The sequence below is a fragment of the Mus caroli genome, unplaced genomic scaffold (assembly GCF_978045245.1).
Source record: "Mus caroli unplaced genomic scaffold, Mus_caroli_1 scaffold_8, whole genome shotgun sequence".
Lineage (NCBI taxonomy): Eukaryota > Metazoa > Chordata > Mammalia > Rodentia > Muridae > Mus > Mus caroli.
The window spans coordinates 4,248,177-4,275,878 of record NW_028227263.1 but is presented as its reverse complement, the minus strand read 5'-3'; the positions used below and the strand labels follow the sequence as shown (position 1 = coordinate 4,275,878).

Below are 27,702 nucleotides of genomic sequence, written 5' to 3'. Positions count from 1 at the left end.
AGTGGCTTCTTACTGAAAGATCTGCCCAGATGAGAGAGGACTAGAGACAGTCATACTCCCAACCAGGAGGGACACTAGGAGCTATTAGAGCAAGGGATATGCCAGGGCTAGCTGAGGATAGAAGGCAGGTTTGAGCAGATAGCAGCCTGGGAAACGTGATACTGGTAAGGATGACAAGAGTCAGGGTCTCATGATGGAGGCAATAAGAGGCCTAGCAGTTACCTACCACCCAGACAGAAATAAGCCCAGGCAGGAACCAACAGGATTTTATTTTGTGACACCCTGGGGCCACACTCCTTTCCTGAGGGGCCCAGGGATAGAGGCAAGGGTTGTGATCCTAGGAAGGAGTGCCTGCTGCCTCTACCCTGGAAGCTGCCGCCATGATCTCATGGTCTGGGCTGCTGGGATATGGGCTACACATCATCCTCAGACACGAGACAGTAGAAGTCTGTCCGTGCACTGTAGTTTCGAGAGCCAAGGTCAGAGACATCCATTTCACTGCCGTGGCTCTCTCCTATGCAGATCCTGGTTTCCTGCAGTGGAGTAGGTGGCTCCCCAAAGACAGGTCCACGGACACCTGCAGGATACCACAAGGCCTGAGGCTCCAAGATCAACAGCCAGTCTTCTACTAGGATCTGTGACCAGAAGGGGCTACTGCATGCTCACCCATCAGCCACAAAGACACTAGAGGCTCTGAAAGTTCCCCCACAGAGGCCTAGGAGCAAAACACCTCCCCAGAAAGAGACACTGAGGGCCACTGTCTGTGGAGGTCAAACCTCCTTAGGAGACAGGATCTCTCGATGCCAGAGTCCTCCAAGCCTGAGTCCTTTCCAGGACGCTGGAGCTGTGTTTGACCCCTTGATCTGCAGTGAGCATACCCAGGTCTCCCTCAGGGTCTGGATCCAGCTCTGACTCCATGCCCCGGCCCTGGGCAGCACGTCCTCTCACGATTAGCATGGGATCTTTGTCATCCTGAAGTCGGGTTTGAGGGTCTCCCTCCACCGGCCTGTACTGCACCTTCCGTGGCAGTGCTAGCTGTAGCTCTTTCCAAAAATCAGAGGAAGGAGTCTGGGGGCCAGGTTTGGACCGTCAGTATAAATACATGGGGATCTATAAACAGGAAGCCTCTAGCCACCCAGGCCCAAATAGCACTGCCCGTGGGTGGCTGACTCGCAGGTCCCCCAGCCCTCCAGCATCTCAGGCACAACCCCCCTCCCGCCCCCAGCCCTCGCACCACGGAGCCAGGCTTCCAAAGCACCAGGGTCACGAGGTGGCGGTGCTGGCGCAGGAGCCGGAGAGCAGGGTGTATGGGCTCACGCCTCTGGCCCTCAAAGGTGATGAAGATAGGTCTGCGGGTGAGCTCCAGTAGGCGGCATAGTCCCTCCCTGAAAAGACCGGACTGTCAGGAGGGGCAGGATAGGTCTCCTGGTCCCCCATCCCAAGCCAACAGCCCGACGCACCGGAAGCTCTGGCTACACCAGGGCCGGCTTAGGAAGGCATCAGAAAGAACCACGATGAGACGCCGACAGCGACTCAGGTTCACCAAAAGGTCGGCAGAGGGCTCTGTAGGCAAGGGCGTGGGAGGACGGGTGAGAGGCGGGGCCAATGACAAGGGGCGGGACTCAGGGAACAGAGTAGGGACCAGGAGGCAGGACATGGGCGGTACCCGCGCGAGGCAAGAGGTCGCGGTCCTCTAGGAAGAGTTTGTATCCCCGACGCCGCTCCAACTGAGGCTTCAGAATAAAATTTACAAATTTGCGGTCCTCTGGGCAGTCGCTATAGGACACGTAGGCATCGTATAACTTCCCATCTGTAGAGAAAGCCAGTCAGCAGGGTCAGTTATAGAGGCACCTCTACTCCATGTTCAGCGCTTCTCTGAACATGTCACTTCCTTCGGTTGACCCCAGTCCTGTGCCCTTCTGAGACACTGCCTTTCCACTGCCTCTGAACACCTAGATCCCTCTAGAGCTACAACTCCCTCCACCTAGGACTGAACCCGGCTTGCAGCTAGGCCCTTGGCTGAAACCTGTGCCCTAATCCATGCAGAAACCCACATACCGTTCATCTCCACCTCCCCGTAAGTGTCTTGGTACCAAAGCAGCATGCTCAGCCGACACTTAACATAGAGCAGGGCCGCCAGCAGCAGAACCACCAGGACCAGGAGGGAAGCCAGCACTGCAGCCACATGGCCAGCAGGGCCTGCAGACAGGGAGAACCACTACTCCTTTAATGTTAGGACTACAGGAAACCCTTGCCCTCCACCACCTCGAACTCCCTCACCAGCTCGCCAAAGAGTGAAGGAATAGGAGCTGACATTCCAGACAGAACAGGTGAAGGTCCCATAGTCCTCTGCATTGGTCAAGTTGAGCACCAGGACACTGGACACAATCTCTGAGAAGTTGGCGCTGACCCTGGGAAAACCAGGCCAAATCCTCACCAGGGGACCAAGAACATTAGGGGGGAATGCCCAAGTCCCACCTGTCTGGGATTCATCCAGGGAGAGATTGCAGATTTAGGCTAAGTGGACAGAATTTGGGCCTACGTCATGGGGATCCTTTGGTTACAGGCTTAGCTAGTCAATGAACCATTATAGACTTAGAATTCTATGCCCAGACAGTCTACAAGATACATGAATAAACAAACACCCAACGTCAACCCTCTATCTGTGGTCATGGGGATAACCTGGCCATGTCAGATTTGCATAGGTAATAAATAATACATCGCCTTCACTCGGGGTGTTAGAGTTAAGGGTGTAGGTCAGAAAGGCTGGCCACGGGTGTATCCCAGTGGTTACTCTAATCCTGGATGCCTTCTTACCAGAAGTCCTCATGGAGGCTGAAGTGGCTTCCATTGCCCAATGCCAGACCATCTTTCAGCCACTGCACTGATGGCTGGGGACACTGGGGCCTAGAGAACACCCAAGCTGTGCAGTTCAAAGCAACTTCTCTGCCAAGGGCAGGACCCAAGGCCTGGTTTTCAGATGGGGAAAGGAAATTAGGGGCCATGTCACAGACACCTGCAGAAAGAGTACGACAGGTCAGCCATGTTGGGATGCCTACTGCCATGCTATCCACAGATGCTCTAAAAACACTTGCAATGGGCACACAACAGTGATCGCACGACATCCATCATGAGTCCTACAGGCGAGAGCCCGGGCTTGCATTCTTTCCTCGGCAGTGGGCAGTTGTGTCCTGCTGGCCCTCGTGTGACAGCCTTGTGCTCAGGGGGAACATTAACAGAAAGGGGAGTGGACAGAGTCATAAGTGAGCTGAGCCAGCCCAACCAGCGGAGCCCATCTGTTGGTTTATCCCCTCTGGACACAAGTCCAGGCTCCATACTACCCCATCAGAGTAGAGCCATCTCCTGCATCCCTCAGCCTGTGGCTTCTACTGAAGACCTACAGGGACTGTGGGTACCAAAGGTTGAAAGAATACATATAGCATTCTAACTTCTTCCACAGAGACAGGGCAAGCCAGAGTCTGGGCTTCCAGGAATCCCATCTACTGGCCACAGACTGCCCTCCTACTTCTCTGAGGCCGAACTCTTCCCATCTTTAAGTAAAACTGTAACCCTGGCAGGAGGCTGGAGAGGCACCCCGCATTACCTCATTTCACACTCACACCCCCCAGGACCTCATTGAGATTTCTAGGTTTATTGATTCCTGCATGTCTCATCTGGAGGCCTTGGGCGGGAGGGAAGTAGAGGCTTTCATCACTGCCCTGAGTTCAGAACCAACTACTGGAAAGAAGGGATAAGCCTAGGCTTTGCCCTCTGGCCTGTATCCAAGCACAGAGTTGAGCAGAGAGCGCAATGCGGGGCCAGCCTGATGGGCAGAAATTGGGGTGGAGACTTTGTCCTAGCCCTCTCTGGCTTGCTTACCTGCCATGGCTCTTCTGGAACCTCTTCACGGCAGGCCGAACGCTGGTTTCCGCCCCCCTGGCACCACCGTGGCTCCTTAACCGAGCAGATGGGGTCCACTGCAGGCTGAGAAGGGCTCCTTTCTGTAGATTCAGCCAGACAGACAGGAGGTCCTGGAGGTCAGAGGCTGCCACCATCCCCAGGGGACAAGTTAAACAGGAACAGGATGAGTTAACCAGTAACTGTCAGCCACCAGCAGTACTGGCTGCACACCAGAGAGCTTGCCTTGCAACCTTGGCCAGTCTCAGAATTCTGGGTGAGCGCCCAGAGCAGATTCTGCCTCACACGGTTTGGAAGGGGGCAGGCCCATGGACCACCTTCACATGTCCTGTGGCCACTGTGGTGACTCAGGGCCACAGCAGACATGCTCCAAGAAGGATCTGACCTCAGGAGAGAGCAGTTAGCCTCATTCCTGGCTGTCCCCTGTAATGGATGGATTGCTGTATGCAGGTGGGTGCATGGGGGCTTGTCACCTGGCCAGGACCTGGAGATTAAGGGGATATGAGGCATAAGTGAACCCTAACTGTGAGATCCTGGATGCAGTCACACATGCACATGTGAATGGACACATCACACCTGTGGATGCCCTGAGGCTCATCTGGACCGGGAGAAGGTAAATGGGAACCAGGCTGGTATAGAGGCCACTCCGAAGGGCCTTGGGAACTCCTTCTCGGAACCCTAAACACAGATGACTCCGTCCTAGGGCTCTGGGCCATTCTCAGCCCACAGCAGTTATACACACCCGGGATTCAAAGAGCTCTGTAGTGCTATGAGGGCAGGAAGTGTCCAAGAGCTTTGCTTTAGCAGCCCAGGGCCCTAGGTGACCCCTCTTTCCTGGGTGCCCAAGGTCATGCAGCAAGCATTCATGGAGTTCTACTCTCCTTCATGTCGCACAGACACATGGGCCAGCAGGAACATGGGGTCAAGCCCCAAGACCCTGGGCCTGGCCTGCCTCAGATGTCCCTCCTCTACCTAAAGCCACAGAAGCTTTAATGAGAATGAGTCTCTTACTCTGTCTCCCCTTGTTCTGCACTGGGTAATGCTCAGCCAGAAACCTCAGGCCTGGGGGCTAGACCGGCAAGAGGCACATTACTGTCAGGGCAGCAAGGTAATCCTTCCAGGAACTCTTTGGGGTGAACGGGGAGTCCTACTACAATTCCAGAAGCTGAACTACCCACCAAAGCTACTCAGCTGACCTCCTCAGAGTGACCAGGGGACATACCCGAGCCCAGCAGATCCTAGACATCCGGCCATAGCCCTCAACCTCCTCCAGCTCAGATCTTGACCCCTGCAAAGGCAGCCACAGAGACTGCCAAGCTTACAGGATGTGACTCACTGAAGCAGCAGGTGTCCTCGCCTGTGTCCCCTTCTCTTTCACATTCTGTGCGTGCACACCCCCTCTCCCACCCCACTCAGCCATGCTGAGTTCACCTTTGCCAATGTGCACGCATGGATGTTCTCTACAACCCTGCCTTTCCCACAGGGTTTGGGCTACACGCACCTCACCTCACAGGCTCGCTCCTAAATACCTCAGGGGCCACAAGTATACCCATGCATCATGCATACACCTACACACACACTTACACACACACACACACACCAGTGTGCTTTCATGCACCTCAGGGCCATGGCCCTCTCCTCAGGCAAGCCTACCTCCCAGGGCAGAGCACAAGGCCACAGGATCACTCAGAGCAATAGGAAGAGCACAGTCACCTGGTTCCGGATCTTTCCTTTAGAAGGGAGATGGCCATTGAGGTCAGTAGCATGCACTTGGGAGCAAATTGTCCCCTCAGCTGGGCCCCAGAGAGGAGCCACAGTATTGTGGCTACCCACAATGCATCACGAAGCTTGGGCGAGGACCCGGCTTTTGTTGATATGTATTTTAGTCAGAACTTTTCCCCCTTAGTTTCCTGGCCTTGCAGTCACATCCTCTCCTAAACCCAAACCCCACCCAGGTACCCACCCCTTCCCCTGGCGGGGGCGGGCTGTTGGCGGTCTTTGCCCCGCCTTGCCGGGCTCTTCCTGTAACCCTGAATAAGAAGGCCCCTTCCTCTGGGGGCCGCCCTTGTCCCTAAGCACTACATTTGTTCCTGTACTAGGGTGGAAGTGGCTACTTCAGGTGGCAGAGGCTAGGGTGATGTGCAGAGATCCCGGCAAGGAGATCCCCAGCCAGAGTCATCCTAAACATACAAAAGGAAGACAAGCTGGGCAGGAGGTGTGCCTCCTAGATTCCGCCCCCCACCCACACACACCTTTTTGGACACAAGGTCTTGGTTGACCTAGAACTATTTATGTAGACCAGGCTGGCCTGGACCTCAGAGAGTTCCGCCTGCCTCTGTCTCTCTCTTTTTTTTTTTTTTAATATTTATTTATTTATTTATTTTATTATATGTAAGTGCACTGTAGCTGTCTTCAGACACTCCAGAAGAGGGCATCAGATTTTGTTATGGATGGTTGTGAGCCACCATGTGGTTGCTGGGATTTGAACTCAGGACCTTTGGAAGAGCAGTCGGCACTCTTAACCGCTGAGCCATCTCACCAGCCCCTGCCTCTGTCTCTTGATTGCTGGGATTAAAGGCGTGTGTGCCCAGCCTGGTAACACTCTCATTTTATTATATTCTCATGAGTAGAGAGAAAGAATTATGCTATCTGCACCCCCCCAACAACAACAACAACAATAAAAAGCCCCATCCATGACTCACCTCTGACCTACTGTGGCAAAGGGGATCTCTCAGAAACGGGTGACCAATAATGAGACCTAGGGCGTTTTTCTCTGATCCTTACCCTGTCCACCTACCAGGCAAATGACTGGTAGGCGTGGATAGCTGTGGAGGCTATGATATCTCTCAGATATTAGCTTAGGGCTGGCATGAGATAGCAAAGCCCATTTTCTTTCTTTCTTCTTTTAATTAGTTATTTTATTTATTTATATTTCAAATGTTGCCCCACCCCTATTCCCAGTCTCCCCTCTGCAAACCCCATCCCATCCTCCCTCCCCTTTGCCTCTAAGAAAGTGCTCCCCCACCCACCCACCTACTCCCGCCTCACCCCTCTAGCATCCCCCTATGCTGGGACATCGAGCTTCCACAGAACCAAGGGCCTCCCCTCCCATTGATGCCAGATAAGGCCATCCTCTGCTACATATAGAGCTGGAGCCATGGACCCATCCATGTATACTTTTTGGTTGCCTGTTTAGTCCCTGGGAGCTCTGAATGGTCAGGTTAGTTGACATCGTTTTTCTTCCTATGGGGTTACAATCCCCTTCGGCTCCTTTATTCCTTCCCTTAACTCTTCCACTGGGGTCCCCAGGCTCAGTCCGATGGTTGCTGTATCTGCATCTGTCTTAGTCAGATGCTGGCATAGCCTCTCAGGTCAGACATGCTAGGCTCCCGTCTAGGAGCACGTCTTGGTACCAGCAATAGCGTTGAGGTTTGGTGTCTGCAGATGGGATGGATCTCAAGGTGGGGCAGTCTCTGGATGGCCTTTCCTTCAGTCAGCAGAGCCCCTTTTCATGTGCCAAAACACAAAAGTCACAAGCCCCTGGCTCAGCTGTGGGACAGGGGAGAAGATAGCTGGTTTCTCCTATTGCTACCTATGTCTCTCCACCCCCCACGCTCCCCACCTCCCACTAGATTTATTTGAGCCTTGGGACTTAGTAGCAGTATTTACAGACTTAAACAAGGGTCTTCTCTAGTTCCTGACTCTCCCTTCACAATCATAGCTACAGGAGTATGTCCTGGAGATCTCCTGGGACCTTCCTGCCTCTGGTTTAGGCCACCCAGAAGCATCTCCAATCCAGAAGCATGCTCAGTGCAGAAGCAGTCTTCCCTGCCACCTTACCTGACTATGACCCAACCCTGCTCAAGTGGCTCCCCCACCCCTGCCCCTGTGGCCTGGCATTCATGATCACTGGGTGATGGTGCACTTTTGGCTCAAGCCTGGAAAGGCTGAAGGGAACAGATGCCCTTCCTCTACACCTGTAGATCCGTTTGCTGCCTGAAGCCGTCTCGGCCTCCTGAACATCCCATGCACAGTAACTGGCTGTGTTTCCCATATTGTGAATCAAGAAATTAATGTCATCCTCGCAGAATCTTGGGTCAATACTGTTCTCCTTTCCTGTCTGCTAACATCTACCACCCTCTATCCCAGCAGGTTCTCAATCCGTAGGGTCAGGATTGTAATTTTTTTTAGATTTATTTATTATTATACATAAGTACACTGTAGCTGCCTTCAGACACACCAGAAGAGGGCATCAGATCTCATTACAGATGGTTGTGAGCCACCATATGGTTGCTGGGATTTGAACTCAAGACCTTCGGAAGAGCAATCAGTGCTCTTACCTGCTGAGCCATCTCACCAACCCCAGTATTGTAACTTTACTACTGTTATGAATTGTAAATTTATAACAATAAATTTGTATAAAAATCAAATTTTGTAGCAAAATTGCAGTTATGAAGTAGCAATGAAAATAACCTTATGAAGCCAGGCGTGGCGCACGCCTTTAATCCCAGCACTTGGGAGGCAGAGGCAGGCAGATTTCTGAGTTCAAGGCTAGCCTGGTCTATAAAGTGAGTTCCAGGACAGCCAGGGATACACAGAGAAATCCCGTCTTGACCCCCCCCCAAAAAAAAAGAAAGAAAATAACCTTATGGTTGGGTGTCACCACAACATAGGGAATTGTATTAAAGATTAAAGAGTTGCAGCTTCATAACAGTAGCAAAATTAGTTATGAAGTAGCAACAAAAATAACTTTATGATTGGTAGTCACCACAAGAACTGTATTAAAGGAAGGTTGAGAACCACTGTTCTATCCCATACCCCAGCCTCAGGCCACTCTTGCATAAAAACTCAGGTGGCCTCAGATACTTGCCTCTGCAATCTTTTGAAGGCACTCCAGGACCTCAGAATTTAAATCCCAGCCTAGACCCTCGGATCACTCAGCATTGCCTCCGTATTTTGAGGTTCCTGGAAGGCCCAGGTCCTGGAGGCACAGTCCTTGAGCTATAGGGGCATCCTGTGCTATCAGATGAGTGAGTGTTCTGGAGCTTCGGAGCCCGGCGCTACTCTTGCGCCGCCCCTGTTCCTGGTGTGTGTTGGATCCCCACAGATCTTTCTTTAAAGAAAGGAGTGTGCATAAAAGGCCTCGAGGAGACCAATTCCCCGAGTTCATCCAGCTCCTACTTCTTGCCCTTGGTCTTCTGCGGGTGGCGCACGACCTGGTTCCCGGAACTCAACAGGTGAGGCAAGCCGACCTATCAGGCACGCGTGCAGAAGATGGGGACGCGCACGGAGAGCGGAAGCGCGCCGGCAGCTAGTCTGGGCGCGCATCGAACGCTGGCGCTCACAGGAGGCGAAGGCTCTGCTAGGGTCCCCGCGAGCCCCGGTCCCTGCCAGCCTCTCAGTCCGCCCAGGTGTCCTAGAATTGCTCAGGTTTGAGATAGGTTTGTTGGGAGCGAAGGCGAGGTATTACGCCCCCTCGCCCGCCTCTACAGGCTTGCACTTAAATCAAGAGGAAGCTACTGACCATGTTGGGCAGAATGAAAAGAGCAAGGCCAGAGAAGGGGACTGGACGCAGCGCTCTCGAGCTTCCGGGCTGAGCGGGAAACCCGTCTGGTTCAGAGCTACTTCCTGCGGGACCATGGCCCCAAGGCTCCTTGGAGCAAAGTGCTCCCAGGTCCTCAACCCTAAAACTGGAGCGGCTCCAGGAACCACGACCTCTACTCACCTCCGCGTGTCTGAGTCACGACTGCCACCCACCTGAGACTCGCGCGGAAGCTGACAGTTTACCTGGCCGAGGTGCGCAGCGGCGACAGACCCAGCGGCAGGTGCAGCCCCGCCCCGCAGGCAGGGCGAGGGCGGACCTAGTGTCCCGCTTTAAGCCTGAGGCTAGTGCTGGTGAGTGTAGGGAGTTCCGTCCCGGGATCTTCAAACTTCCCGGCTTAGAGGCAGGGTTTGGTTTGACCAAAGAGCCCAACCAGTGCAACCCGCAAAGGACCACCCTGCTGACTTGACATGGTGTTCTGCCTCTCCAGCCCGAACTCTTCCTTTTCCTCCAGAAAGTCTTTCTTGATCCACACCCCACTCATAACTGACCCCGTGTCTTTTCACTCAAAACCCCAGATATTTGGAAGAACCTTCTTCCATAAGGTGCCCCTCTTTTAGACAATGAGGCAAAGCCGGGCGTGGTGGCGCACGCCTTTAGTCCCAGCACTTGGGAGGCAGAGGCAGGTGGATTTCTGAGTTCGAGGCCAGCCTGCTCTACAAAGAAAATTCCAGGACAGCCAGGGCTACACAGAGAAACCCTGTCTCGAAAAAACGAAAAAAAAAAAACAAAAAAACAAAAAAAAACAAAAAACAAAAAAAGACAATGAGGCAAACCAAAGAAGAGCCAGGTGGCCCCAGGCTGCCATAATTCATTCCATCTCAATCTAGCCCAGGGCAGAAATAATCTCTAGAAACTGGATCTACATCATGAGGCTCAGAAATCAAGACACACAGGTTTATTTTGTTTGTAAAAAGTTTTGCTGCCTGTAAGGATCCAGGTTAATTGGGACGGAGGGGATCCAGAAGTTAGTCTCTAGGCTTCCCACAAAGCAGGAGGCCACAGAGCAGGATCTGAGGCCCAGAAGCCAGGATGTCCATGGCATTTAGGCTAATTTTACTGCGTGGGGGTTTTATGAGCAGCCTGCAATTCTATAGGTACTAGGGTCATTCAAGAGTCTCAAGTCAGGTCTGTACCAATCTGAACGGTAGGAAAGCTGAAGCAACTCCCACAGGCACATCTGTGCCGTTCATAAATACCATAAATATACATGGAATTTCAATGATCCCTACATATACAAGTCTCCCGTGATTAACATATATACATGGGCTTTGTAGGATGCCTATATACACCTACATATATTCTAGGCCTTCCTTTGATCTTCATGTATTAACATATATGTAGACCATCCAGGATCCTACATATACATGGGCCATTTTACAGCCTCCCTCAACACATACATACACATTGTTATGGATAGGGGCAAGCTGTAGAGGTGGGGACTTCTTCCTAGTCCAGGCTCCTGGAAAGTGGTATTTCTCCACCTGCCCCAGGTCGTCTATACATCCGTGCTCCTGGAACTGAAGCTGCAGGAAGGATAGGGTTGGTATGGGTCGGAGGCCAGGCCTGTCCCCAGGCATAGACCTGCCCCAGCCAGGTGAGCCTCAGCATCCCTACCACATTCTATGGCGGATTCTGTCATACTTCTCCTGCAGAACCTCATTCTTCACTTTCTGGGGCACATCAGGCACAAACCACGCAGCAATGAGTTTGATGCACAGGGCAAAATGCTGCAGGCAATAGGGAGAGTGGCCCAGCAAGGTCAGTGGCTAGGAAGAATCTTTAGGATTTGGGGGCTAGGAAAGAGGAATAAGAGGAATCAGCCCTCTCCTCAGGCTCACTCACAATTTACCCACCTCAAAGAGGATAACAAAGGTCAGTCGGATGGCCAAAATGAACCAGAACTGCTCAGACAAGTTGTAGTCACGCTCATTTCGGTAGTCCCGGTACCTGGAATAGGGAAATACCTAAGGTCAGGAATCAGGAGTTTAGAGGCCATTTATGGGGGATGAGAGGTTCCAAACCTGCACACGGTCACATTTTCTTGGCCTTCCATCCTGCTGTGGTCATTGAAGTGTTTGGTGTAGAAGACAGACAAGCTATGGTTGACATAGTTCGTGAGGCAGCTAAAGAGAGAAAAGTGTGGTGTTTGCTTGGCCTGAGGCCCTTACTGAGAAGTCTTCTGCACCTAGAGGGTCTTAGGGGGCCAGCCACCTTGGAAGGCCTCCTCCATTCTCCTTCATCAGCAAAGTCCCACTATCTAAGCACAAGGCTACCCCTGGGAGAGTGAAGGGAGGCTGTGGGGTTTTGGGATGCTATCAACAGTCTGCCCTAGCAGACTGGAAGAATACTTCTAGGATTGACCTAAAGAGCCCAGTCTGCAGGTGCAGTGGGAGCTAGAAATTTCTGCTTTGCCTTCCTGTACCAGAAACAGGACAGGGAGGTAAAACTTAGCAAGTGAGGCATTTAGGTACTGCCTGTTCAACACCAACTTCCCTTCCAACAAGGGTCCATCAGTTATTCCCAGAATCCAGCCAAGGTGTGCAGGCCACATAGACAGTACAAGGAGTCAAGTCCCAGCCTCAGTACAGCCCCCAGTAGGTCCGGCAGCACCCACTTATACCCAGGAGAGCCCCAGGTCTGGGCTCCAAGGACTTAACTGGAAGGGTTAGTTCAATGCCTTACTCATCTGTGAAGGTCTGATTCGTTCGGCAGGGGCCATAGTGGTACTTGTAGACCACCCTGGGGATGAACTCAGAGGTGAAGGCGATGACCATCCCATTGGCAATGACTGCCAGCACTCCAATGGTCTCCAGCACCTGCAGCCAGGTCCCTGAATGACAGCAGTGGAATGAAGCAGCCAGTCCTGATCATTGGTAGTCTTGTGCCCTAAAAGCTTAGAGCCTGACTGGTCAAGGAGCCTCATGTTATCTCTGTTCATGGCCCCAGTGCAGCCATGGGAAGAGCTAAGTTATCGGCTGGGAAATCCCCAGCTAAGGCAGACATAGTATGGTTGCACCCTCTTCTCCCAGACTGGATTGGTAAAGGACTCAGGCTTCCCCATCCCCACCTTCTTCCTGGAACTTTTCAACAGGTTGTTAATCTCCTGGACCCCACCCAAGTGAGAATTCCTGAACCCCGCCTCAGGACTGAGGCTCTCCCTGTTGCTTCTCCCCATGTCGAGCAACTAAGCCATCTGTTTCCCTGACGTCTGTCATTCTCACTATGGAAAGTCAGGATGACTGAGGCCTTGGGCTCTCTGATCTGCCATACCTTCTAGCCCATGTGATCAAAGGCCTGCTCTTCCATAAGGTCCCCTTGGAGGCTGCAAGCTCTCCAGCCACATGCCGGAGGCTCATGGGAGAGCCTTGTCAGGTGCATTCTAGCCTGCCCTTTTCTAGAGGTTGAGCCCATGAGGCTTAGTTACCATATCTGAAAACCTAAGGGATGTCTAGAGTAATGGGAGGGGCTGCAGTTATTACAAGTTGCTTCAACGTGGCTTGGCCTGGGCTGGTGAAAAGCCCAGGGTTGGAAGTTGCTCTTCCCAGCTCCCTGGCTGCTCTCCTCCACTGTACAATGTGTGTGTGCTCTGACCTATGTCCTTAGCCTTGCGAGGAACCAGGCGCCGTTGTAGTCTGACCATCTTGATGGCATCCAGGCGGATTTCCACAAGGTTGCTGAAGAGCGCCAACAGGGGTGCAAGCGGGAAAGCAGCCACAAAGATGGTGGTGAAGCCGTACTGGATCACTGCAGGGTGAAAAATGTCACCATGTGTCCAATCTAGCCAGTCACTCTTTACCCTGCACACCCACCCCATCTGCCCATCCCACAGAGCGCCACACACTCATCTCCATGAATTCATCAAACAGGCTGAAGGTGTTGATGGGATTCATGTAGTAGTTACGCTGCCACTCCTTCAGTTCTGGGTCTTTGGACATGTGACCATGTTTGGAAGCCCGCATTAAGCGCCATTTATGGGCCAACAACCTGTGGGCACCAAGAATGTGGGGAACATACAGAAAGACTGCAGGGCACTGGGGACGGGCACTGCGGGAGGCTGGGGTGGGATGGAAAGAGGTCCTCACGGGCACAGGTACTCAACGCAGTTGCTCAGGGTTTGCTTCAGGCCCATGATGATGGCCATCTGGATAAACAGGTCCGTCATGCAGCCACTGAGATGGCACTGTGGGGCCAACATGAAGGTCACGGATGGAGCTTAAGGGAGGAGGGGAATTCAAGAACTGGGCAATGAGGTCTCAGGACAGACTGACCTCCTCCAGCTTCCACAGGCCAGCCAGGCGCGTGGATTTCCCAGGGTGACCATTGATCCTAGGGAGAAAATCAAGGCCTGTGAGGAAAATGGACAGCACCCTGATCTTGTGACCATGGGAAGGTAGAGTAATAGTGTGATGGTTTGCCAGTAGGCTCATATATTTGAATATTGTGTCCTTAGTTGGGGCAAAGGTTTGGGAAGGATTAGGAGGTATGGCTTTGTTGGAAGAGATAAGTCACTGGGGTTAGGCTCCTCTTCACACCCCCCTCTCTCTGTCTCATTGGTTGTAGACCAAAATGTGAGCTCTCAACTGTTCCTTCACTCCACCATCATGGATTCTAATTCTCTGAAACCATGGGTCAAATTAAGCACTTCCGTTTATACGTTGCCATGGTTATGCTGTTTTATCAATAGAAGAGTAACTAAAGCAGAAGGTGGTACCAGGCAGTGGACTACTTACTGCTGAAAAAAGACCTGACTATGTTGTTTTTGGAGAAATGTGAAAGACTTTGGGACTTTGGACTAGATAAGTGGTTGAATGCTGTGGGTCCAGCTTAATGGGCCAGTCTTCCTAGGAGCTTGGACAAATTGCCAGGAATGACTTCCAAGGACAGTTTAGGGAGGCTGGTATCTCTGAACTTGCTGGGAGGTGTGGTGGGGAGGCAGGGTTGGTAGGAAGTTTGCGACTAACTGGTAATGTTTGAATGCTTTATGACATTTAAGCACGTAAATAAAGCAGCAATTATTTTCTTGTGTACATTGACTGCACCAAAAATGGTTCATTTAAATAGGGAAGGTGAGAGGATATTCATGTAGATTCTTCATGAAACGCAGCACCCCATAAAAGGTGAGGAGAGGATGGTATACTGGGCAGAGCCACTAGGATGTTTCCATGGAAAAGGTCAGTCTGGGGCTGGAGAGATAGCTCAGTGGTTAAGAGCACTGACTGCTCTTCCAGAAGTCCTGAGTTCAAATCCCAGCAACCACATGGTGGCTCACAACCATCTGGAATGGGATCTGATGCTCTCTTCTGGTGTATCTGAGGACAGCTACACTGTACTCACATACATAAATAAATAAATCTTTTTTTTAAAAAAAAAAAAACAACATACCGGGCGTGGTGGCGCACGCCTTTAATCCCAGCACTCGGGAGGCAGAGGCAGGCGGATTTCTGAGTTCGAGGCCAGCCTGTTCTACAAAGTGAGTTCCAGGACAGCCAGAGCTACACAGAGAAACCCTGTCTCAAAAAAAAAAAAAAAAAAAAAAAAAAAAAAAAAAAAAAAAAAAACAACAACAACACAGAAACATCAGTCTGATTGCTGACATAGCAAAGCTACCTAAGTAGTAGGTAAACATGAACAAACAACAGGACCCACCACGCTGGCTCATGTCCCTTCTAAGGCTGAGGGTCACCAAGGGTGTTCTATATTGAGTTTCTAAGTATACTAGGCATGTCATGCTTACAGAAGGCCCATGCTAATCTTGTGTGTATTGTTCCAATTTTAGTACACGGCCTGCCAAAGGGGGAACTTTTTCTTTCTTAGGCTGACCAAAGGCTCACTCCAATGATTGAGTTCTGAAATTACAAGAGAATGCCACCACATACAAGAGGCAAACACAGGGCTTCATGCACTCTTTTCAACTGAGCTATATCACCAGCATCAAGATCTGGCCACTCTTATTTATTTATTTATTTATATTTACTTACTTATTTAGGTTTTTGAGACAGAGTCTCTCTATTTAGTCTTGGCTCTCCTGGAGCTCAACATGTAGACCAGACTGGTTTCAAATTTACAAAGATCTACCTGCTTCTGCCAGCTCAGTGTTAGGATTAAAGGTGTGTGCTACTATGCCTGACTAAGATCTGGCCACTTTTTTAAAAGTTTATTTTATTTGTTTATTTATTTTAAATTTAATATATGAGTGCTCTGCTGTATTCATTCGTTCATTCATTCATTTTATGTATGAGTGCTCTGCTGTGTGTACACCTGTACACCCGAAGAGGGTATCGGATTCCTTTCTAGATGGTCATCAGTCATCATGTGGGTGCTGAGAATTAAACTCAGGACCTTTGGAAGAGCAGCCATCTCTCCAGCTCCAAGTCTGGGCACTTTTAAAGGCAAGGAACACAAGACAGGAGGTCTGAGCCTGAAGAAGCTGGGAGCTGGTGGCTGGGGTGGAGAGCAGGCTTCCGGGACCAGGGAGCATACCTGCCCAGAATGAAGGCAATGTAGATGAGAGAGGAGAAGTGGGCGAAGAACTGCAGGATGAAAAACTTGACAGTGAACTTCCTCTCTTGCTCTGAGAAGGTCCCGGGTTCCTCTGGAATGAGACATGGCCATCTTGTCTGTCCTTAGACCAGTGGGACAGCATGACCTAGACTCTCAAGTGAGGGACCCCAGAAGAGCAGGAAGCCCCGACCCCATGTTTGATCACAGCCCTGCAACTCTCAGCCCTGAGTCCTCCCAGTTCCCAGAGAGAGGCTAGCCTCTTCTCACCAAATGTACAAAGCTTCAGGGCTACACATTTGTTGACCTGAGGGAAGAAGGAACCAAGTGGGACTTACCTAGGACTTCAGTGGAGCCCCCACCCCCACCCCAGGGCCTCCCCTGCCTGATCCTTACCTTAGTCATGATGACAATGATTATATAATGTACCACTGCTCCAGTCACCACCACAGCGGTGGTCACCTGCTGCTTCACGAGGCTGCTGAAGAGGGCGCCAGCCAGCACACGGTAGACAACCAGCACGTGAGCCATGCCAATCATTAGACAGATCTGCAAAGGGTTGGGGTTGGGCATGAAGAGTAGGGCTAACTGGGTCTCTAGCCCGTACCACAGCTCCCGGAAGTACCATGAACAGGGACAGGATCAGGATGATGGTGCTGCTCAGGTAGGAGTGACGGTGGTCTTTCAGCTTATAGTGTGGAGAGTTAATGAGCTCAAGGGCCATCTCTTCCTAGGGAGATCACCAGACATGCCTCAGACACAAGGATTCAGGTATGGGCCACATGGGACATTGAAAGCAAGCAGACTTGATGCTGCTGTCCCTGCCTTACCTCTTCCTCATCCCATTCATACAGTTTCCAGCTCTGGACCTCATGGGCACGCTTTCGCTTCCAGATCTCCAGGAAGACCGTAGCTGCAGTGAACGCAGAGAAATGTCACAGGATACCTGGGCCGAGCCAGGGTGGCTGAAGAGCTCAGGTTGGCTGGACTCCTGGAGTCCTTCAGGGATGCCCAGAAGCAACTCACCCCACAGTGCCATGAAGATGGCAAATAGCACGGTGCCCTCATTGTCAAAGAGATGAGTGAGCTGGGGAGAGGAACAGAAGGGCTTCATGCTAAGTTTCCTACCTACCATGTCCCCTGGTGGGGAAGGCAGAACCTGGCTCTTGGGGGCATCCAGCTGCCTTATCTTCTGCACTTCTAGACTGAGATACTGTGCCAACCCTTGCATGAGCCCAGGAAAGACTCCAGTAGCATCTAACCTTTGCAAAAGTGCACATCTCTGAGAGTCGCAGGTATCTGTTACTGTGGTCGCCAAGAGGGCACATGAAGATGTCATCGGCACTACAGATCTCTTTGCTGTGAGTGTGAAGACAAGACTGGCGATTCAGAGATCCAGAATCCATCCAGGTCCCCACCTCCATACCTGGCCCACAATGAGACTGCAGGCCTCAGGCCCCAACCCACCTGATCTGGCTGGAATCAAACAGGGCAAAGCCACTCAGAAAGACGATGAGGCCCACCACAGCCGCAGGCACCAGCATGTAGGTGTACCAGCCAAGCCAGGTGAAGTACAGAGCCACCTTCTCACCAAAGTATTCCCTGTGGGAAAGCTTCCCCATCAAGGCCACCCTCCCCATTGGCCTCAGTACCTGGTAGGGTATGGGCATTTGAGGAGAAGGGCGGGGGCGGGGGCGGGGGGAGAGGAAGTACTGCTAGCATCAGTGTAAGTGGGGACTGTATCTGACAGTCAGGACTGGATTGGCTGGGCCACAGGTTATCTGTTTTGAACACAGATGTGTCTGTGACCCACAGGTGAGCTGCTTGGTATGGTATTACCTGATTTTATCAATTGGCTGTGGCTCGAACATGTTTCTCCACCGAGCCCATATATTCTTCAGGTTTTGTTCTCCCTGGGCCCCGGAAACAGACAACGAGAACGAGAGCTTGGCTTCCTACCTCAGATTCCCACCCTTAGACCCATTCTGAGCTGGTCTGCCCCTCACCTTGTGCAGAAGAAACATGGTCTCAAAAACCCCATCCTTCACCAGGTCCTCAAAGGTGTCTAGGGTTACAGGGAGCCTCAGTCAGAGAGCAATGGAGGACGGGGGAATCCAGCCCACGGCAGCTCCCTCCTCGGCCACCTGCCCATCTGAGCTCACCACCAGGTTTTATCTTGTTGTTCACGACAAAGCTCACAATTCGGATTCTGAAACCCAAGAATCTAAGGATCAGGATGGCCCCATGATAGCCTAGGGAACTCTGCTCCTAAAGGCCCTGTTCTCCATACATCCAGGCCCTCTCTGTTCTAGAAGAGGCATCCCACCACAACCGACCAGAATCCAGAGTCCATAAATCACCCTGAAAACCTGCTCAGGTCAAATGTGCCTGGCCTCCAGAATGGGGACCAACTCAGGCTTCCACATCTCTCCCAGATGCAGGGGTTAGAGCCCCCACCTCTGACCACACTCCCCTGTGCATGCTGAGTGTTAATGTGCACAAACTTGTTTACATGGCTAGGAGTCATCCTGCTTAGGTGGAAACTGATGCTCAGAGGTTAGGGTAACTTGACTGAGGCCACACAGGCATTCGTGCAGCCAGTCAGATATAGTTTAAGTGCCTGAGATAGTCATCTTGTGATCACAGGGACACCCCCTCACAAGTCTGTCTTGTTTTGTCCCCATCAAGGTGTCTGTGATGGTATATGCTTGGCCCAGGGAATGGCACTAGTAGGAGGTGTGGCCTTGTTGGAGTAGGTGTGTCACTGTGGGTGTGGGCTTTTAAGACCCTTGTCCTAGCTGCCTGGAAGCCAGTCTTCTATCAACCTTCAGAACAAGAGGTGGAACTCTCAGCTCCTCTGCCTGGATGCTGCCATGCTCCCACCTTGATGATAATGGATGGAACTTCTGAACCTGTAAGCCAGCCCCAATTAAATGTCCTTATAAGAGTTGCCTTGGCCGGGCGTGGTGGCGCACGCCTTTAATCCCAGCACTCGGGAGGCAGAGGCAGGCGGATTTCTGAGTTCGAGGCCAGCCTGGTCTACAGAGGGAGTTCCAGGACAGCCAGGGCTATACAGAGAAACCCTGTCTCGAAAAACCAAAAAAAAAAAAAAAAAAAAAAAGAGTTGCCTTGGTCATGGTGTCTGTTCACAGCAGTAAAACTATAATGAAGACAGTATTTCTACTCTTCTGATTTCCCCTCATTCCTCCCAAAAAATTCTGTGTTCACAGGACTCTGTAACCTGCTACCCAGTTCCCTGTCTGTCCTTTGCCAGAATCAACTAGCCAGGGCCCCAGAAAGCTATTCTTAGACCTGGGTAAGTGACACAGAAGGACCAGATGGGGCTGTATGAGTATTTGTGGAGGAGCAGGTAACTGGGGACACAGGAGGCTCTCCCTGTCAGATATCAAGGACCAGATGTCCAGAGAGGAGCGTTTGGACTGATGAGGAAGGGGTCTATGGGAGATAAAGACCCCAGAGTCCAGAAGTGGTGACTAATGACTTTGATTCTGGATCTCCAGGGAAACTGTGATAAAGAGTTCTCACAGGGGCTGGTGAGATGGCTCAGTTGGTGGGAGCACCCGACTGCTCTTCCGAAGGTCCAGAGTTCAGATCCCAGCAACCACATGGTGGCTCACAACCATCCGCAGCGAGATCTGGCGCCCTCTTCTGGAGTGTCTGAGGACAGCTACAGTGTACTTACATATAATAAATAAAATCTTAAAAAAAAAAAGAGTTCTCACAGGATGTCAATAAGTGAGTGTCAATATTACTATTACAAAATGGAAACTGAGGCACAGAGCCTTGTTCAGAACCAGGTCTGATCTCCTGTGATATCCATACTAAGACTGTATGGAACTGTTGTCCTACCACAGATGGGATGTGGCCCTTGTCCTGCCTAGACACAGGGCAAGGGTTCTCCTGGCCTGGCTCTGGATACATCCTAACCTTGTGGTAGCTATGTTGAAGCTCTGCTCGTCTCTGGAGCCAGAATCTTCAGGATTCATGAGGAGAGTCCGGTACTTGTCAATGACATCACTGTCAGCTCGGATTCCAAAGAACACCTTCTTCTGGTCCTTTAACATCTTGAGAGTCACAAGAAAAGAACTCAATCACAGCCACCATCTTGTCCCCTGTCCCCTGTCATGCCATTCTTCATGACTCTCTGGCCCATGACTTGGCCCCTGAAGCAAACCAGCCCACCTTGAAGTGGAAGCCATTGCTCTCCAGATTTTCTAGGAACTGCAGTTGCTTCTGAGCATGCTTCTGGATCTTCAGGGTCTGGAGGTCAGCCACCAGGACACAGTCCCATTGATCAGAGGCCTCAGGCTGGAGGGATAAGGTATGGGATAGAAAGAGAACCCTGAACACAGGGAGGAGGAAATGTAAATCTGGAACCCAGCACAAGACACAGGAGGGGAGAAGGTGTGGGGCAGGAACCCAGCATAGAACACGGGATATGGAAGGAGGTGTGGGACCACACAGAGTAGGTGGGATCCAGCTTGGGAGGTCTGAGCAGACCTACCTTACAAGTGCCCATTTCCACCAATGGCAACTGGTCCCCTTCTGGCCCCACAAAGATCTGGGAACTCTCATCATCCTGGGAGACAGAAAAAGATGAGGAGACGAGTATGTAAGCCCCTCAGAAGCCTCTTCCTACAGTCTCTGAGCAGGTACATGGGCACTCAAGGGAGTGAGACTCCCTATCCTGCTCTGAGCTGGGGAGACTCAGTGAACACTAGATGGGCAGGAAATGGCGACCTCAGGACAATCAAGGTGATGCAGGTCAGTACTTCTGATAGCTGGAGACCTAGAAGACACCAGCTACCCAAGAATCCGAAGAGGGTGGCCGGGCAATGGTGGCACACGCCTTTAACCCCAGCACTTCGGAGGCAGAGGCAGGTGGATTTCTGAGTTCGAGGCCAGCTTGGTCTACAGACTGAGTTCCAGGACAGCCAGGGCTACACAGAGAAAGCCTAACTCGAAAAACAAAAAAAACAAGGGAAAAAAAAAGAGTCCGAAGAGGGGGCTGGAAAGATGGCTCAGCGGATGCCCTCTTCTAGTGTCTGAAGACAGTGGCAGCATAATCATAAACATAAAACAAATAAATTATTCCTTTAAAAAAAAAAAGAAAAGTCTGACAATACCAAAATCTGGGGACATCAGGGATACACGTGTGTACTACTACTGGTACTAGTTCACACAAACTTGGGGGACATTTGCACTGGGCAGTACTAGACCTTGTGGCCTGGCCATCCTTGAGGACACAGACAAGAAACTCGGGACAGGGCAGGGGCATAGTCCCCATCGACGAGAGCCACAAGTGGAATCTGAAGGACTTGAGATTTTTCAGTTGCCCATGGAGACCAAAAGAGACCATCTGATAGATGGAACTGGGTAGGTGACAGAAGGCCAGAGGAGTTACAGATGTTTGTGAGCCTCCATGTGGATGCTGGGAATTGAACCAAGGTTCTGGGGGAGAACACCTGCTGCTCCTCACCACTGAACTCCCTCCAGTCCCTAGCAAGACATACTTTTTTTTTTTAAACAAAATAAAAAGCAATTAACAAGTAAAGCTCTGCTTTTAAATTTTTTTAAAGAAACATTTTAAAATCTGTTTTTTATTTTATATACATTGGTGTTTTACCTATATATATCTCTGTGTGAGGGTGTCAGATTAGCTGGATCTGGAATTACAGACAATTGTGAGCTGCCAGGTGGGTGCTGGGATTTGAACTCAGGAACTTTGGAAGAGCAGCCAGTGCTCTTGGCCACTGAGCCATCTCTCTAACCCATTTCTTTCTTTCTTTTTTTTTTTTTTTTTTTTTTTTTTGAGACAGGGTTCTAGCCTGGCTAGCTAGAACTCACTATGTAGACCAGAGAGAGCCACATGCGTCTGCTCTCTAGAGTTCTGGGATTAAAGGTGTGTGCCACCACCACACCTGTCCCCATTTTGTTTGTTTGTTTGTTTGTTTGGGTTGGGTTGGGTTTTTTGAGACAGAATTTCTTCATGTAGCCCTGGCTGTCCTTGAATGATCTCTATAGACCAGGCTGGCCTTAAACTCAGAGAAAATTTCCTGTCTCTGCCTCCAGAGTGCTAAGATTAAAGGCTCACGTGAACCACCACTGTCTGGCTCCCATTCTATTTTTTGTTTCTTTTTATTGTACAAATATTTTGCCTTTATGTCCCTGTGGAGGTCATTGGACTCTCTACAACAGGAGTTACAGGCAGTTGTAAGCCACTGTGTGGGTGCTGGGAATCAAATCCAGGTCTCTGCAATTGTTTTAATTTTTAAAAATAAAATTTGTGGGCTGGTGAGATGGCTCAGTGGGTAAGAGCACCCGACTGCTCTTCCGAAGGTCCAGAGTTCAAATCCCAGCAACCACATGGTGGCTCACAACCATCCGTAACAAGATCTGGCGCCCTCTTCTGGAGTGTCTGAAGACAGCTACAGTGTACTTACAAATAATAAATAAATAAATCTTTTAAAAAAATAAATAAATAAATAAAATTTGCTTTTACAAAATTTTACAAAATTCTGTTATTACTGGTAGACACTACCATGCCTGGTTATGATTCCAGGAACTGAACTCAGGGTTTCGTGTGTGCTAGGAGAGCTACCTGCTAATTAAGCTACATACACTAAAATACACTACATACACTAAAATACACTACATACATACACTAATTAAGCTATATACACCACCAAGGGAGGGAGCAGAGGCAGGGCAATCGATGCTGTGGGCTCTGTTCTGTTTCCTTGGTGCTGGGTGCTGGGTTCTTAGGATTTCATGTACTCTGAACAATCAAGGTGCCTGAGGACTGAAGTTGGTGGCAGTCAGGGCTTCTTTCCTGAGGGTGTGGACTGTAGGAAGCGGGGAGGAAGAACTGCGAAAGTGGGGGCTGCCAGGCAGGTTGGAGCAAGTTGTGCTTTTCCAAACCAGATGGAGTAAAGGCCAAGGGAGGAGTTGAGTGGGCTGATGCACTGGCTAAGGAGACAGCATCGGGAAGATGCTGATGCACAGTGGCTAAGGAGACAGCATCGGGAAGATGTTGAGGATGTTGGTTTGTCATTCATGATGTGTCCCTTGGCTCTGTACACATGAGTGACATAGTCCCATCCATGCCCCTACGAACAATGCAGGAGTTGATAGAGGGACTTCACAGTGGCAAGGACCTCGTCCGTGGCTCCATGGTCCCAGAAGCAGGGACTATGTCCTTCTAGACACTTGAGCTAAATAAAGCTGTTTCTCTAGCTGTCCAGCTGGTTGGGAAGCCATTCTCATACTCCATGGTCCGAGGGGTGCGTGTCTTCCTTAGCCCATTACCAACCCCAGTGCACATCCTCAGTAGCCCCTGCCTCTATCCCCACAGTGCATATTATCATCCCTGAAGTTACCGCAATGCCAAGTCTGACTCTTGCTTCCCCCCACCCCACGAACCTGTTATCCCTCCCCTTCTCAAACATATTCCTCCTACCTCCTCCAGAGAATTCTCACCATACTGCTCCAACAGGCCAGCCGAAGAGCTGCCAGGCAAAATACAGGCCACCCAATCATGTAGGAATTTCAGATAGACAAACAGGCTTTGGGATGGGCATGGTAGCACATGCCAACGATTCGGAGGGTTGGGTGAATTTGTGGCCAGCCTGATGTACATAGCAAGTTCCAGGCCAGCCTGCTCTGTATAACAAGACCTCATCTCAAAGTAAAGCAAAACCAAACAAAATTAAGGACCCTTTTTTTTGGGGGGGGGGTGTTGTTGTATTGCTTGCTTGCTTGCATATTTTTAAGTATAAATATATTGCAATATCGCCTGGGTATACTGAAATCCAATTTGACCTAAGGTGGTTTTGCTTGGTTTGGTTTGGTTCTGCTTGTTTGTTTATTTGCCTTGCGGCTGAATCCATGCCCTCCTGAAGCCCCGTGAGTGCAGACTCACATTCGCACACATGCCGGAGGAGCTTCTGGTTCAAGAATGGGCAGGTAAGCTGGGCGGGGTGGCGCACGCCTTTAATCCCAGCACTTGGGAGGCAGAGGCAGGCAGATTTCTGAGTTCCAGGCCAGCCTGGTCTACAAAGTGAGTTCCAGGACAGCCAGGGCTATACAGAGAAACCCTGTCTCGAAAAACCAAAAAAAAAAAAAAAAAAAAAAAAAAGAATGGGCAGGTGCTGCCCCTCCCTGCATCCCCATCCAGCTGACAGAAGGAGCACAGGCCTCAGACCTTCTTCTCCCTGTCTTGTGTGCACCCTGTGCGCTATACTTGCCTCTCTACCTGGACATTTCTGTCTGCTCCCACCCTCCCGCCTCTGACAAATTCCCCAGACTCCTGGGCTCTCTTGGCTTCCCATTCACTGCCCACAGACACATGCAACTCAGATATTGTGGGCAGGGATTGAAACTTCTCTAGGAGAGAAACCCACACTTAGAGCTGCACCTGTGTCTCAACTTGAGAAGAAGGTGACACCCCAACCAACAAGAGAAGCGGCCAGGGGACCCTTATATCCCTGGCACCCTGCCTAGTAATCCACCCACCACAAGGGCCCAGCAAGTGTCATGTGGGATGAATTGGTGAGTGAGATGAGCTTGACTTTCGATCGACCTGGGCAGATGTCCTCTGATGTCTCCCCTCTCCCATAAGCCACAATCTCTTCCATAAGCCACAATCATCAGTGTGGGCCCAAAATGTTAGTGTGTAGAACATATTAGAGCAGAGACAAGACCTAGGTCAGAACCAGGAACCTGTAGGACTTTGGAATCCAAACTAGGGGGCACCCTGGGAAGAAGAGGCCACCCACAAAGTATACCTTTGAAGGCTGGGCTAAGAGGCTGTCTCTAGCCAGTCCTAAAATTATATCAGAAATCCCCTTCCCACTAGAGATGTGTGCAGCTTTGCAACAGTTACCTGAAGCCTCCAGGGGCTGGAGACATCACTTCAGCCAGTGTAAGCTGAAGCCACTCTGGGCAGGACCACCATATATCTATCCGTGGCAAAGCAATGCCTGTGAGCATCTATCTCAGTGTTGCCCTTGGGGCGTTCATGATGGGACCAGCTCGTGAAACTATCTTTACCTCCAGCCAAACAGCTTGCTCAGTGTTCCTGAAGTGCTCAAAACTCCTGGGTCTTAATCCATTGGATTCCACCTCCAGGTTGTGTGGGCTCCTGAAACTCCAGGATACCCAGGATAGGGGACAAGGCTGTCCCCACACACTCAGCTGGCCTTTGGACCTAGACTTTCACCTTACCATATACAGCCAGACTAGGGTTCAAGCACAGGCAGACACCCTGGCTCTGAAGTGATTGGCCCCTCAGAGATTCAATTTCTTTCTAATAGAATCCAAGGATATCACTTCCGCAACAAAGAATCAGCCTGGCATGGGCAGGAAAAGAGTGAAGAAAATCACCAGCCTGGCCACTAAGGTTCCTGCCATTTCCCCCCAGCCCTTGGCATCTCCAGTCCTACAGGCCATACACAATGGGCTAGGGCTCAAGGTTCAGGACTCAGGTAGGGCCCCTAGCTCTTCATTATGGACACAGGCCACCTTTTCAGTTTGTGGGACATCATATCTCCTAAGGAATCCTCCCTCCTGAGGGTCAGGGATGCAGAGGACCAGCGCAGGGCAGCCCTGCTCATCTCCAAGCTGCCTTCCCGGTCAGTGCAGACAGAAGAGAAGTGTGCATACAGAGCATCCATCTCCAAACCGAGCCTGACCCACAGGTCGCGGCACACGTTCATGAAGGCGTGGACCTCGCTTCCCACTCCACTTGTCCTTTGGCCCACCTTGTCCCAAGATCATGTTTACCTCCCTTGCTAGTGCTCTGAGGCCTGTAACACTCTTCCGTTTCATTACCCACAGAGGGATCCACCTGTTCCACCAGGGATTGTGGGCAGGGATTGAACTTCTCCAGGACAGAAACCCACAGTTGGAGCTATAGTACAGGTGTACACCTGTGTCTCAACTTGGGAAGAAGATGACACCCCAACCAACAAGAGAAGCGGCCAGGGGACCCTTATGTCCCTGGCACCCTGCCTAGTAATGCCTCCCCATATCCATCCCCAGACACTAAACTGGAAACTCTGTGTTCTCAGCGCTGAGCCCTGGAGGGTGGTGCATGGGTGGACACATATAGGGACCGGAGTCATGTCTACTACCTTGTGGGAGAGGTGGTCCCAATCTTTACCTCCTAAGGCAAAAGATGAACAAGCTAGGGAAAATATTGGGGCAGCATTTCTGGGAGAGAGACATGTATGTGTGTCAGTCCTGAGAGGCAAGCTTCACTTGGCAAGTTTATTCAGCTCTCAACCCCTTCAGAGACTCAGAAGACTCACAAGTTATGGATCTGAAGAACTTATGCCCGGACCAGTGAGATAGCTAGGCAGATAAAGGCACCTGCCACCAAGCCTCAGTGTGATCCCTAGGACCACGTGGTCAAAGAAGAGAACTGACTCTAGAGACTTGTGTTCTGACCCTGCACATGCAAGTCCCCACGGGACTCAGTCCTCAGCACCCCTGGGAACTGGGTAGTCACTACACCTGGTGACTTTGTCCTCAGCACTTCAACTTTGCAGGAGTATAAAGGGCAAGGAGAAAGCCACCAGGCGAGGCTAGACGTTTACAGTAGCCAGGTCAAGGATGGTTTCTTGGACTTCGACAAAAGCACTGGAGAGCCATGGAAGAAATTTAAACAGTAGAGGGCAGGCTCAGATCCAACTAGGAGCTGGGACCACCAAACCCTCTGTGTACCTAAACTTTAGGTCCTAAAGGCACATGCTCTCTCTCCTTATACCACTAGCTTGAGGAAGAGGCTGGCAAGGGGATGGATATTGGAGCCAGGTTAAGGGTGTCTATGTGCTGGCCTGAACACTCAGCTCCCAGAGCTGGGTCTGGAAGGCCCAGTGAGAGGACTGTATAAAAGCAGAGAGAGCAGCCACCCACACAGCCCACACCTGGAGGCCTGGTGCCTCCGTGGGAAGTTAGTTTCACTCTCTACCTCGCCCTTGCCTCCTCCCTGGAGATTAAGTGCTGGCCTCTGCCCCAGGTGACCATTTTGGTTGACAAAAGGGGAAATAGTGCTTTCTAAAAGGTACCCCGAGAACACACACATCTTACCTTCTGGACTACACCTAGGCTCCAGGTCCAGTCTGCCTGGAGCAGGATCCAGAAAGCGTGGCACACAGCTACACAGGCCAGTCTAACCTGGTGTCCATAGTTCCTCCCCGTCAGTGCAAGTCACAGGTCTGAGTGTCCCACCACAGCATCTCTGTTCTCATCTTACATAGATAAGTCTGGCAGAAAAACCCTACATCACATACCTTCATAGGATCCCAGTTCCTGGGATCTTCAGAATTCCAGAATAGGACTAGAAAGCTACTTCATCAATCGTGCCTCTTCCTTAGCCTGCCCCATAGTCACGGATCTAACTCTAGCCAACATGCTCCCTGAGATGGCAGGTGGTTGGGAACTGCCCGCCACCACGCCTTCCAGGGAAGGATGACAGCTGTAGAGGCTGCAGGCATGTACCTTCAGAACCGAGGCTCACCTGCATGCTGGTGGCTGGTCCCTCGGTCAACGTGGGGCTCTGGATGCTGGCACTGGCAGGTGTGAGAGTGCCTGCGGGCTCCCTGTTGTTACCTGACTTCCTTGTGGATTTGCCCCGCCTACTCCTCTGATTGCTTGCC

At 51.0% G+C, this 27,702-nt stretch overlaps 2 protein-coding genes, 1 long non-coding RNA gene and 1 other non-coding gene across 11 annotated transcripts; 1 reads left to right on the top strand and 3 right to left on the bottom strand.

The window, feature by feature from the left end:
• Nucleotides 1-250: 250 nt before the first annotated feature.
• Nucleotides 251-9,772, bottom strand: Sigirr (single Ig and TIR domain containing). Of its 7 annotated transcripts, none has more exons than XM_021167556.3 (10): nucleotides 9,644-9,772; nucleotides 3,880-4,045; nucleotides 2,818-3,016; nucleotides 2,281-2,411; nucleotides 2,059-2,199; nucleotides 1,667-1,810; nucleotides 1,461-1,563; nucleotides 1,235-1,385; nucleotides 879-1,068; nucleotides 251-577 (listed from the first exon to the last, which is right to left on the bottom strand). In XM_021167556.3, exons 2-10 carry the CDS (start codon nucleotides 3,884-3,886, stop codon nucleotides 414-416), a joined length of 1,230 nt encoding a protein of 409 aa, XP_021023215.1. In that variant the 5' UTR covers nucleotides 3,887-4,045; nucleotides 9,644-9,772; the 3' UTR covers nucleotides 251-413. The 7 variants fall into 7 exon arrangements, with proteins under 7 accessions (XP_021023215.1, XP_021023217.1, XP_085697300.1 ...); XM_021167558.3 differs by having other exon boundaries at nucleotides 3,880-4,001; nucleotides 9,644-9,729; XM_085841174.1 differs by having other exon boundaries at nucleotides 9,706-9,722.
• On the top strand, nucleotides 4,053-19,634 carry LOC147002821 (uncharacterized). Its single transcript, XR_015047794.1, has 3 exons — nucleotides 4,053-4,368; nucleotides 19,252-19,337; nucleotides 19,543-19,634. It is a non-coding gene; the product is annotated as an uncharacterized LOC147002821 (long non-coding RNA).
• Ano9 (anoctamin 9) lies at nucleotides 10,276-27,656 on the bottom strand. 2 transcript variants are annotated; one of them, XM_029479532.2, is made up of 24 exons: nucleotides 27,564-27,656; nucleotides 20,547-20,621; nucleotides 20,225-20,350; nucleotides 19,970-20,106; nucleotides 18,184-18,230; nucleotides 18,028-18,086; nucleotides 17,861-17,934; nucleotides 17,489-17,623; nucleotides 17,284-17,380; nucleotides 17,048-17,108; nucleotides 16,852-16,934; nucleotides 16,647-16,751; nucleotides 16,418-16,570; nucleotides 16,292-16,328; nucleotides 16,004-16,115; nucleotides 13,792-13,849; nucleotides 13,606-13,703; nucleotides 13,365-13,507; nucleotides 13,115-13,267; nucleotides 12,206-12,353; nucleotides 11,545-11,646; nucleotides 11,377-11,470; nucleotides 11,138-11,250; nucleotides 10,276-11,046 (listed from the first exon to the last, which is right to left on the bottom strand). In XM_029479532.2, exons 1-24 carry the CDS (start codon nucleotides 27,567-27,569, stop codon nucleotides 11,019-11,021), a joined length of 2,244 nt encoding a protein of 747 aa, XP_029335392.1. In that variant the 5' UTR covers nucleotides 27,570-27,656; the 3' UTR covers nucleotides 10,276-11,018. The 2 variants fall into 2 exon arrangements, with proteins under 2 accessions (XP_029335392.1, XP_085697299.1); XM_085841173.1 differs by lacking the exons at nucleotides 18,184-18,230; nucleotides 20,225-20,350; nucleotides 20,547-20,621; nucleotides 27,564-27,656.
• On the bottom strand, nucleotides 15,215-15,323 carry LOC147002822 (U6 spliceosomal RNA). The gene has a single exon (XR_015048097.1). It is a non-coding gene; the product is annotated as a U6 spliceosomal RNA (small nuclear RNA).
• Nucleotides 27,657-27,702: the final 46 nt, after the last annotated feature.